The sequence below is a fragment of the Diabrotica virgifera genome, chromosome 10, assembly GCF_917563875.1.
Source record: "Diabrotica virgifera virgifera chromosome 10, PGI_DIABVI_V3a".
Classification (NCBI taxonomy): domain Eukaryota; kingdom Metazoa; phylum Arthropoda; class Insecta; order Coleoptera; family Chrysomelidae; genus Diabrotica; species Diabrotica virgifera.
The window spans coordinates 118,415,681-118,428,351 of NC_065452.1; the positions used below are offsets into that span (position 1 = coordinate 118,415,681).

The 12,671-nt window shown below is 31.7% G+C and overlaps 1 protein-coding gene across 1 annotated transcript in view; it reads left to right on the plus strand.

The window, feature by feature from the left end:
- Nucleotides 1-240: 240 nt before the first annotated feature.
- The window catches only part of LOC114330796 (M-phase inducer phosphatase-like), an 82,036-nt gene continuing 69,605 nt past the window's right edge, over nucleotides 241-12,671 (plus strand). Inside the window, exon 1 of the mRNA XM_028280206.2 lies at nucleotides 241-441. Coding sequence (XP_028136007.2) covers nucleotides 392-441 — 50 coding nt within the window. The 5' untranslated portion in view covers nucleotides 241-391. The remainder of the gene's footprint in view (nucleotides 442-12,671) is intronic.

Here is a 12,671-nt window from a genome sequence, read left to right on the forward strand (position 1 = left end):
CTATGAGCCTCTAAGGCCTTTAGTTATAATCTGTTTTACATATATTTTTTATTAAAAATATTATAATATCGATTCAAATCAAATTATAATATCGAAGTATTATAATATATATTTTAGAATAAATTGAAGGACAATAATATTTTCTTAGTACGGCTCTGAGGCAGCCCTCAAAACCGGTAAGGGTACACTCCCCACTCCCATCAAAACGACGTGTGGGACAGACCAGTTTACAGTTCCGTTGCCTTGATGCGCAGAATGAACGTTTTATAGCCATCTTAATTTTCAGTTATCGTTTAGATTCACAAGTGGTAACTAGTGAGTTGGGAGTGAGATTCAGTTATTATTTAGGTTGTTATCTGATCAAATTCTTATTTTTAAACACAGATTTGAAATGTGGGACTCTTTTACTATTGATGATTGTCAAACATGTCCGTATAATAGGTAATTTTTTCTCTCCTTTGACTTTATAACATCAACAGACATCTCAATGCCAAACTGACCTTTTAATGTCAGTTGGCCCTTTGTTTGTATACATTATTACTAAATTATGAAATACATACTTAGTTTTTTTAAAATTAGGTAAACGTATTACTACAAATAATGATAATGCATTCTAATTAATTACTTTTTTACTTGTTGGTATTTTACAAATAGGTCATACTGGTCCAAAACATTGGAATGTGACCGTTATATATTTCCCACCAAGGTGCAGTTCTCATGAGAGATACTCAGCTGGTGGAAATGGCTGAATGTTGAATAATTAAAATAACGCCAAATTACAAAAATGATCTGTTCGCGCCGTTTTTTACCTTAGTGCCTTATGTCCAAAATCGTAGTGTGCCATTTTTATACAGGGATGTAAAGAATCTTCCACCAAATGAAGTGGTTGATCAAAAAGTGTGCTAAAACTAATTCATTTAATAAATTAGTAGCAAATTCGAAAAACAGTTAAGTAGTAGGTATTCCAAAATTTTTGTGTGCCATTTTTATACAGGAATGTAACAAATATTCCACTGAATGAAGTGGTTGATTAAAAAGTGTGCTAAAACTAATTCATTTAATAAATATTTATATAAGATATTTTCAAAAAACCCTGTTACCACAGTGGTGTAGGGCGACAATACATTATTCATAATACCATACAAAAACAACTTCATATTAATATCAAACTTAATATTAATATGCAACTTAATCTTAATTAATTAACATACTGCTATATTACCTATGTAAATGAGATTCCTTCCATTCCTTCTTGTTCTTGTTTCTGGCCAGCCTCCTTGCTTCTATCCATGTTGTTCCCATTTTTTCGAATATTTTCCTAGGGTTATATCTGTATTACATGTTGTCGTGGTCTACTTTTCTGCTTTGCGTTTTTGCCTGTCAAATTTCTTTCACCGGTTTTGTATGATCCATTCTCTGAAGATGACCCCACCAACTGAGTTGCCTTCTTTCTATAATTCTAAGGTTGACTCTATTTCCAAATCTTCTCATATTTGAGTGTTCCGTAGTCTATTTTTTTTTTGGTAATTCCTCGAACTCGTCTAAGGTATTTCATTTCTACTGCCTGTATTCTACTTTTTTTGTCGTTCTGTCAGTAGTCAGTACCCACGACTCACAACCAAAGGTTAATACAGACCAATATATTGACTTGTACACATTAATTTTTGTTTTTCTTGTTATTTCGTTTTTATTTATGAATGTATTGCTCATTGCGTAGTTGGTTCATCGTTTTTTGAATTCTATTATTAATTTCTGTTTCCTGTCTTCGGTTGTATTCAATTCTTCTCCTAAGTATTGGAAGGTTCGTGCTTGTTCAATATTTATTTCTTCTATTATTATGTTTATCTTTGCTTTTTCATTTTCTCCATGACCATAACTTTCGTTTTATTTTTATTAATTGTCATTTCATATTTTTTTAGTGTTTCATTCCATATTGATATACAGGGTGTTTGGTAACGAATGGGCCATAGCCAGGGCCCCCGCAAGGCTGAGAGGCGCCCGCGTGCGGCATATATTTTAGCTCCTTTAAATCTACTATATCCCCTTATGAAACAAGTCTATAATTTTTTATTTTTTACTTGTAATAAAACAACAGAAATTTCAAGAACTCAAATTTTATTGTTCTAAATAATTGGCTGATGACGGCAAAAAACAAATACAATGCTTTTTAAATGTATTCATTTTTTTCGAATCCTGAGAAGACTAATATATACCTAAGTATTTTTGAAAAATGTAAACGCAGAATGAAAGATTACATTATTGCCGAGGGCCGAAAGTTCCTGAAAACATCTATAATATGGGTCATTCCACGAACATACGCCTGTTTTGGATTACTTCGACAACGAATATTTTACTGTGCAACATAAGAAGTACGAAAGTAAATGGCGCTAATAATTATTCCAATAAACAACAATGTAATTTGCAATTATTTACTTTCGTTCTTCTTATTTTGCACAGTAAAATATTCGTTGTCGAAGTAATCCAAAACAGGCGTATGTTCGTGGAATGGCGTATATTAATTTTAATAAGTTACAGGAGTGACAAATGGAGAAAAATTTAGTATGAGTTTTAATTTTAAATATTTTATTCAAAAAAAAACTTTTTCTTTATTCTAATTGACTTTCGGCCCTTGGCAATAATGCAATCTTTCATTCTGCAATTAAATTTTTCAAAAGTCTTTATTATAGTTTTCTCAGTATTCGAAAAAATAAGTACATTTAAAAAACATTGGTCCGAAATTTTGGGCCTAAGCTTTTAAATCTAGAAAGCGATAGCTTAAATTTAAATTGAATTAAATGAGTGTTTTTCTAGATCTGATAAATCATCATAACCAAACATCATATCAAATCTACTATTTAACGAACTTAGGATTTGATGAATTATTCTAGTACTGTCTAATGTCTATGTTAAAGGTTCTACTGCTATCTGCTATATTCGTAAGATTCTCACAAATTTTTATTATATTAAATTTATATGGCTTTATAGCTTCTATCCTACTCGACCTTCTTGTACCACATAGGGATTTTAGATTTAACTCAGGAACATGTAGTTTTATAATATCCCATCTTTTTGTGGAGGAAGAGAGAAATACGTAAAGTTCTTTTACTATATTAAACAAGTTTACTATTTTATTTGACACTTAAGGAGCATCATTCATTACTAAATTTAAGCTATGTGCAGGTGGAACAAAAAATCTCGAGGATTATCCTACCCTTATCATACACGCATATTGGCATGGTTATCATACCATTGACCTCACGTGTCTTTTATATTTAAATTTTTTAATAGGTAGTTCAACTACAAAATTAAATAACCCTTCCCTTTAGTGTCAAATATTATTCGCGAAACTAAAAAACTCTCTTGCATTTGGGCTTTTTTTAGGATTATCGTTTAATACAACATAACGCAAAATTAGGCTTATTTGTTTCGTACGACTTGAATCTGGGATACAGTTCATAATAATTATTGAATAATATTTGAAACTGTGCACCATACGACCATACCATAAATATTATTTTTTACTTTAGAAAACATTAATACTGAAAAACAGATAGACTGAATACAGAAAAACAGAGGATATTATATTGGTTTTAAAAATTCAATAATAGTAGTAATTGTTTATTAAGAGCAAACATCCAAGATTGCGGCTCTAATTTTGAATATTTTGTTGAGATATTTGGCACACATATTCGTAATATGTATAATAAAGAATGGCGGTATAGAGCCCAATTTCAGAAATATGTTAGTATGTGGAAATTACTCTATAACTAAATAAAATATTGAAAAAAGGAGCCTGTACCGCCATTAAGAAAGACAAAAAAATACACATTCTTTAAATAGATTTTTTTATCCCGTGCCTAGATTTTGTGTCACATTGGCACTACTAAAAATAGATTTTTTTAAAAGAAATCGAACGTCACTGACTTTGCAACATTTCGCGCCTATGTGTATAAAAATTATTGTTTTTGATAGTATAAACGTCACTGTCAGTGTCGAATTACCGACGCACTGTTGCCTCACTTTTGAAAGTTCGCAGAACTTTCGCAATCTTGGACCGCGTTTGTTACTACCTGTTGATCGCTACTGTGTGCTCTTAACACCAAATATAAAATAATATAATTAGTTTTTCAGTAATAACACAATATTTGATTTTTGAGATTTCTATAAGTCCATGAAAAAATTAAAATTAGGATTGTATAAAAAAAACGATTTAAAATAAATATTTCTCATTTACCAAACCTTCGGTTTGGCGCCCTTTCGGGGTTGCGCCCGCGTGCGTCGCACGCGTTGCACGCTCGGTTACGGGGGCCCTGGCCATAGCTTAACCTTATATTCCTGAGGTTAAAATAGGTCGATTTAAGCTAACTTACTTCAGTACGAAAGTTGATAATAACCGAAATACATGGTGTCACAAGTTAAACTTTTATTTTATTTATTCTTGAATATTTCCTGACAGGCATGGGATTATAACACGAAATTTGGTAAGCGGAGGTTTTTTGGGACGAGAAATCTAAATTCGCTACCAAAAATTATGTACTATCCAGAGAGCGCCACATACCTACCTACGTACTTCAGCGCTCATTTAATACGTTTAATTTTTTTATCCCCCACTCTACATACTTTTTGAATCAAAACTTTAATTCTCTAATATTTTTACTTACAAAAATATATTACATCTATCTCGCTAAACTCAACCGTTTTCGAATTAAACGCGTTTTAAATATGCGATGCAACATAATTTTTTGCATAATATTATTGTAGTTACACCCGAAAAATAAACTTGAAACCATAATAATTGTGCAAGTTCTCATATTATTTATGTTATTGCATCGCAAATTCAATTTCAAGGAATTTATCATACATTTTTGGAAATTATTATGGTTTTAAGTTTATTTTTCGGGTGTAACTACAATGATATTGTGCAAAATGTAGAATAAATACCTTTTTTAAGTAAAAATAATAAGGAAATAAACGTTTTGATTCAAAGACTATGTAGAGTGGGTAATAAAAATAATTGAACGTATTAAATGAGCGCGTGAAAGACGTATGTGGCGCCCTCTGGGCAATACAGAATTTTTGGTGGCGAATTTAGATTTCTCGTTCCAAAAAAAACCCCGCTTACCAAATGTCGTGTTGTTATCCCATGACTGTCAGAAAATATTCAAGAATAAATAAAATAAAAGTTTAACTTTGACACCCTGTATTTCGGTTATTATCAACTTTTGTACTAAAGTTAGCTCAGTGGTCGGCAAACTTTTTAGCCAAAGAGACAAATATGAAGATTACAACAGTTTAAAAAAAATTGGGAGCCAAATCTGCTCTTTCAGCAAACTTTTATTACACTAAAAGACTAACGGCTCTAGCCGGTTAAGATAGTGAAAAATGCTTCCAGCGATATTCCAGAAATAAAAAAAACCACATATTCTACATCAAAAAGTATTCGACCCAAAAATTGTTTAAACCTCTAGCCCCATCCATAGCGCCCCAAAAAATTAAAACGTGTTTTTTCGTTTTTTCGCGTTATCTCCGTTTTTAATTAATCATCGTGAAAAATTCTATTTTCTTTCGTTTTGTAAGGTTTTATTTACTACAACACTGTATGTTTTACAAAATTTTTGGCGCAAAATCCATTTTTTTAAATGTTGATATGTAGAACCGAAAAGAGAAAGAACAGCAAACGTGAGTTTTTTCAGCCCATCATAAGAATCAAGAATACTATTCCAAGCATTGAAAATGATCATGTCTTCCTTCTCCAGGTGATTCAAAGCAGACCATTTGTGTTGTAAACATTTTTTTCTTCTCCAATATTTACAATTCAACAGACGTTCGAATTTAGAGCGCCATACCTCCTTGTTTTAAAATCTAGAAATTGTATTTCAAAGCTATTAATGCCAATTTCAAAAGGAGAAAATTTCAACTCTGTTATCCTAGCATTAAGAGGATTTTTGACAAATGCTAAAGTTTGCAAGTTTGATAAAAGCTAATTTATCAGAATAAGATGTAGGTAAAGTTTTTCCTACCAAGATTTTTTAGATGAAAATGTTGCGCCTTCCGTGGATATTTGTGCCAGAGCCGCGCTTTCCGTGGATATTTGTGCCAGAGTCGCACCTAGGGAGCCAAAGAGCCACAGGCGGCTCCAGAGCCAAAGAGCCACAGGCGGCTCCGGAGCCGCACTTTGCCGACCACCGAGTTAGCTTAAAGGTCGCGTCATATTATAATGCACGTCGCGTTTTCGGCACGTAGCGTTTGCAGACCGGCAATCGGACTGCCCATTCACATTATCATACATAGAACGTTTACGTTGGTTTCAGTTTGGTGCGGTGCAGATGTGTTTATTGTCACAACACATGTTTACATGACAAATTGCCTCGAAAACTACTTTTTAAATTAGACCGGGCAGTATCGTCGCCCCGGCTAGCGAAATTATTCCGATTCGATATTTTTAAACAAACTTACTCAAAAAGAAGTCCTTATAACATATCCACAGGGTGCCGGGCGGTACCGTGGTCGAAAAATTGTTTAAACATTTTTTTTAAACAAATTCACAAAAATATTTTTTTCATTTCGAGCAATATTTTTTTAGATAAACTGGGTCATTCTGGGCAAAAAAGGTCTCTTGTCATTTTTCTCTACAATTGATTGTTGTCGAGTTACATGCGATTAAAAATTTGAAAAATGCAAAAAGGCCATTTTCAAGGCTTAATAACTCGATTAAAAGTATTATGAATTTCAATAAGTGACCAAATCAAGTTTCAAACCCCTTCTTCAAGGTCCCAAAGAGATTTTTGTCATTATTTTACTACAAAGCTGTTATTTTTAGTTATTAACAATTAGCGCTATAGTTAAACTGTATCGTCGCCCCCGTTAGCGAAACTATTTCGGTTAGATTTTTTTGCACAAACTTACTCAAAAAGAGTCCTTATAACAAACACATCCACAGGGTGCCGGGCGGTGCCCTTGTCAAAAAATTGTTTTAACAATTCTTATTAAACAAATTTACAAAAATAATTTTTTCATTACGAACGATTTTTTTTTTAGATAATTTGGGTTATTCTTAGCAAAAAACGTATCTTGCAAAAGTGCGGAAATGGCCATATAACTCGACAACAATCAATTTTAGAGAAAAATCACAAGAGACCTTTTTTGCCCAGAATAACTCAAATTATAATTAATTTGGGTTTAATTAAATTATTAATAAAAAATTATTTTTGTGAATTTGTTTAACAAAAATTGTTTAAACAATTTTTAGACCACGGCACCGCCCGGAACCCTGTTGATGTGTTATAAGGACCTCTTTTTGAGTAAGTTTGTGCAAAAAAATCTAATTTCGCTAACGAGGGCGACGATACAGTTGGACTATAGCGGTAATTGTTAATAGTTAAAAATAACAGCTTTGTAATAAAATAATGACAAAAATCTCTTCAGGACCTTGAAGAAGTTGTTTGAAACTTAATTTGGTCACTTATTGAAATTCATAGTAATAATTTTTAATCGAGTTATTAAGCCTTGAAAATAGCCATTTTCGCAATTTTAGAGAAAAATGACAAGAAACCTTTTTTGCTCAGAATTACCCAAATTATCTAAAAAAAATATTGCTCGAATGAAAAAATATTTTTGTGAATTTGTTTAAAAAAGATTGTTTAAACAATTTTTCGACCACGGCACCGTCTGGCACCCTGTGGATATGTTATAAGAACCTCTCTTTGAGTAAATTTGTGCAAAAAATCGAATAGGAATAATTTCGCTAGCGAGGGCGACGATACTGACCGGTCTAAATACTCTGTATCAAATTCAAAGAAATACTTAAATAAACAACGAGGGGAAAACGACCCGTAGCTGTCAACATCCGAAAAATATTGTTTTCGAATGAACCGAACGCAGACGTAACGTGTCTTATACGCTACGTTACGTGTCTTATACGCACAATATGAATGGTTCAATTTAAAAACCATTAAATTATATTTTTCGCAAACGAAACGCTACGTGCCGAAAACGCGACGTGCATTATAATATGAGGCGACCTTAAATCGACCTATTTTATCCTCAAGAATCCAAGGTTAAACCTGTATATTTATCAATCAACGGTTAAACTATTAGTCCAGGGCGCATCTGTTTTGAGATGGACGTTGAGAGGTGACTCAAATTTTTTTGCAGAAATTGCTTGAAAATAAATCAAATAATAATATTCAGGTTATCCTCCCACTCAAAAAGGTCCGGAACATTGTTTAAATAATCAAAATGTCAAAAAATTAAGGAAAAATTCGATTTTTTTTCGTTTTTTGATTATAACTGTAAAAGTATTCATTTCCGAGAAAAGTTTTACTGACATAAAAGCTGCGTAATTAAATTTCATGCAATATAGAATTGGTAAAAATTTTTAAAAATAGTCACCCTTGTTGCATAATAGCAATAATTGCGAAAAAACAATACAAAAACAAGTATTCGCATTTTACGTTTTTCAACCATTTATGCTATACTTAGGACCTTCATATTTCACCCAGAAAAACTTTATGATACAGTAAAACAATACTATAAATTTTATTAAGATCGGTTCAATAGATTTTGCCAAATAAATTTTGCAATCCAGCTTTCGCAAAAAAAAATTCATTTTTTCAAAATGTTACAGGACTGAAAATAAAGCAGATAGCAAGTTGAAATTTTTTTACTTATAGAAGTGTACTGTACCTTTCATTTGCAATTTGCAAAATTAAAATCGATTAATTACCACGGCGTCAGGAAATTTTTTAAATAAACATTAATTTTTGGTGCTACGCGCAGGACAGCGGTGTTCGATTCACACAGGTTGATTCCCACCAAAATTTCTTCTAATCTTTATTTAATATATTATTTTCTTACTCTATATTTTGTTGTATTTTAATATTTTAGTTCCACAAAAATCAAACTAATTTTATTATTGTTTGTGAAATATTATTTAAACAATTGCATATGTTTAAAAATAATAAACTTTTATTCTCTAAGTTAAAATATATAAACAATAACGTTTTTGCTAATAAAAGTGTTATTTCAAAGGATAGAGTATGTGTTTTTATTTTGCAATAAACAAATTTATTTATTTATACCGAAATGTAATAAAAATTAAAATGTATCCAATCATTATCAAAGGTCATTGGAATGCCCAATAAGAGCAAACTATCCGCTGTCCTGCGCGTAGCACCAATAATGAATGTTTATTTAAAAAAATTCCTGACGCCGTGGTAGTTAATCGATTTTAATTTTGCAAAATTGCAAATGAAAGGTACAGTACACTTCTATACGCAAAAAATGCAACTTGCTATCTGCTTTATTTTCAGTCCTGTAACATTTTGAAAAAATGAATTTTTTTGCGAAAGCTGGATTGCAAAATCTATTGAACCGATCTTAATGAAATTTACAGTATTATTTTACTGTATCATAAAGTTTTTCTGGGTGAAATATGAAGGTCCAAGTGTAGCATAAATGGTTGAAAAACGTAAAATGCGAATACTTGTTTTTGTATGTTTTTTTCGCAATTATTGCTATTTTGCAACAAGGGTGACTATTTTTTAAATTCTTAACCAATTCTATATTATAGGAAATTTAATTTCGCAACTTTTATGTCAGTACAACTTTTCTCGGAAATGAATACTTTATAAGTTATAATCAAAAAACGAAGAAAAAAATCGAATTTTTCCTTCATTTTTTGACATTTTGATTATTTAAACAATGTTCCGGACCTTTTTGAGAGGGAGGATAACTCAAATATTATTATTTGATTTATTTTTAAACAATTTCTGCAAAAAAATTTGAGTCACCGCTCAACGTCCAAATGTGCTAATATTTTTACAGATGAGCCCTGGTCTATATGGCCCATTCGTTACCAAACATCTGTTATTTCTTTGCAGTTGTTTTTCATGTTCGGTCAATATGACGACATCGTCGGCGAATGCTCCTTCTGAAATGCCTACTTTTCTTAAAATTCTGTAACCCACATGATGTTCACTTTTAAAATTTTAAATTATAAGTAAAAATTCACTTTTTTCAAATTCTAAGTAAAAAATTCGAAAAACAGTTGGAAAAAATCGTTAGAATTACACATTGTTGCAAAGCCTGTATTATATGCTTATCTATTTCCTGGAATAAACAGACCGTGGTGATGCAAAAGTTTTATGTGCCAAGGACATTCATATTAGCAGATTTCATAATAAAATAACCGATTTAAGATTACCAGTGCAAAAATTGGTCAAGTTAAACAATCTTTGTTTTGTTCTAATTTTGGAGCAGCTAGATTGTAAACAGTTTTTATCAAAATAACTTCCGCGCAAAATAAAGGCTGACCTTTTAGTTTATTTTTTGTTGAGATAAATCTTCTTGGGTCCTATATGTAAGTACATACATATATGTATAAAAGAGTTATCAGTTATCATTCAGGATGTGGCGACATTTTGATTTTGGTTTGCTATATAATAATAAAAAGAACCGTATGAGGTAATTTTGTCATAACTTTATATAAATAAAAACAGGAAAATACTATACCATGCTATACTATAGATAGATATGGTCACTTTTATATCTCTTTGCAGTAAATAAAAAGGAAATAACTTGAGGTTCACAGTTTAAATTGATATCAATAATTTTAACAGAATTAATAAAATTATTAAACGTTAGTTCCATGTTTTGTTAAGTTGTATGTCGTTTTGAAGCTCTCTAGCTTCTTTCTGACTACAGCTATTGGCCATCTCATCATCATCAACCGTTGAGTCCACTGCTGACATAGGCCTACCGTAAATAATTCTTTTGCTTCCGATTTTGATTCTGAATCCAGTTGTGCTGGATGCGTTTGATGTCGTCTGACCACCTTGTGGACGTCCTCGATTACCATAAGCATCGTGTCTAGGTCTCCATTCCAAAATTTTCTTGGTCTATTTTTGAATCTGGCAACACGTCCCGCCCAATTCCATTTCAGCGTTGTAATTCTTTTAACTGTGTCCCTAGTTTTTCTCCTAACCATTTTATTTGAAACTCTTCGAGGGATATACAGTCGGAAAAATGAAAGAATACCCATGAACGAACATATAAAACACGCTGTATTTTCCTGTCACCGTGTCACAAAGAAAATTGCCCAGCGCAAGTACATGTAATAATAATTATTACATGTACTTGCACTGGCCAATTTTTTGTGTGACACGGTGACAGGAAAATACAGCGTGTTTTATATATGTTCGTTCATGGGTATTCTTTCATTTTTCCTACTGTATTAAACATTGACCACTCCAGTGCTCTCTGTGCCACTTTATTTTATTGATTACTTTTTTGGTAAGGGTCAATGATTCTACTCCGTACGTTTTATATATTTTTAGTCCATATTTCTTCGTTTCTTCATTACGTTTAGATTTTTAGACTATCTTCGGTCTAACCATTCTATAGTCACTTCCGGTTGAAAATTGATTTAATACAGTTACGTCTTAAACATTACGTCAGTTATCTCATACTTCTAATAATGTTCTTTATCTTACCCTATCTGAACACATTTCTTGATGCAAGTTATCCTGCTTATTATTTTTCTTTTTTTTTTCTGATGTTAAGATTACTGGGAGATTCCAATTATTTCAGCTGCTTTCGTAGCCCCGTTTTTTCATTCACGGCACGTGTCCATAACAATGTACATGTTTTTTCCACATCCTTATTAATTGTTTTTTATTCCTACTTTTCTGGACATCCTCGTCATTTGTACATGATATTCGCCCTATGTCCGTCTCCAGAATGACTTTTTACAATTGAATCTGTCATTTTGAAAAGGGGTCATCACTTTTTTGACATTTCCACTTTTCGTTGAATGTATATTTAATACACACTATTCCACATGAAAACGGGTCAACTTTCAATGTTATTACCATAAGCACAGCATACCCCGCAAACCAGTTCAGTTTGAAAAGGGGTCATCTCCTAGAGATACCCATTTGAGATGACCCGTTTTCAAAATGAACATCATCCTGTTCATTTTAAAAACAGGTCATCTCTATTTAAAAAAATTGAGGTTTCTGGATCTTTTAAAATTTAAAAACATTTTTAAAATATTCATCAGCTTGTATTTAGCCGTTTAATGTGTGTAATAAACAATATTCAAATTATACATTATACTGACTATTTTTTTCTTTTCATACCTGTTTATTTTGAAAACGGGTCATCTCTTTTTAAAAAAATTGCGGTTTCTAGGTCTTTTCAAACCTAAAAAAATATTTTCAACGAAAACTTTTCGTTTATAAATTCGCAAAGTCTGTGTGTTATTGCGTTGCCGCTCCTGCAATACTTAGAGCAGATTTATCGATGGTTTCTTATGTAGTTTTCTGAATCCAAATCTGAAAACGGCATTTCGATATATCTAACCTTCTTCGAGATAATCGACCTCAAAGTCACCATCATTTTATTTTCTGCCGACACACTAACCGTCAGCTGAAATAGTTGCTAGTAAGTAGGCTAGTTTTTGTAATCTGAATTTGTCAAGCAAAGCATAGGTTATTTACATTTGAGTATGACACTTCGTGAATGTCAAACTAAATGTTAAATGAAGTATTAATAAAATATCAATGACATTTAATAGTGAATTTATTTATTATAATATAAAATAAATAAGATGTTCAAAAATACAATTTGAGTATATTTTGAAAGCAATAATTTATTAAAAACTTTAAAAA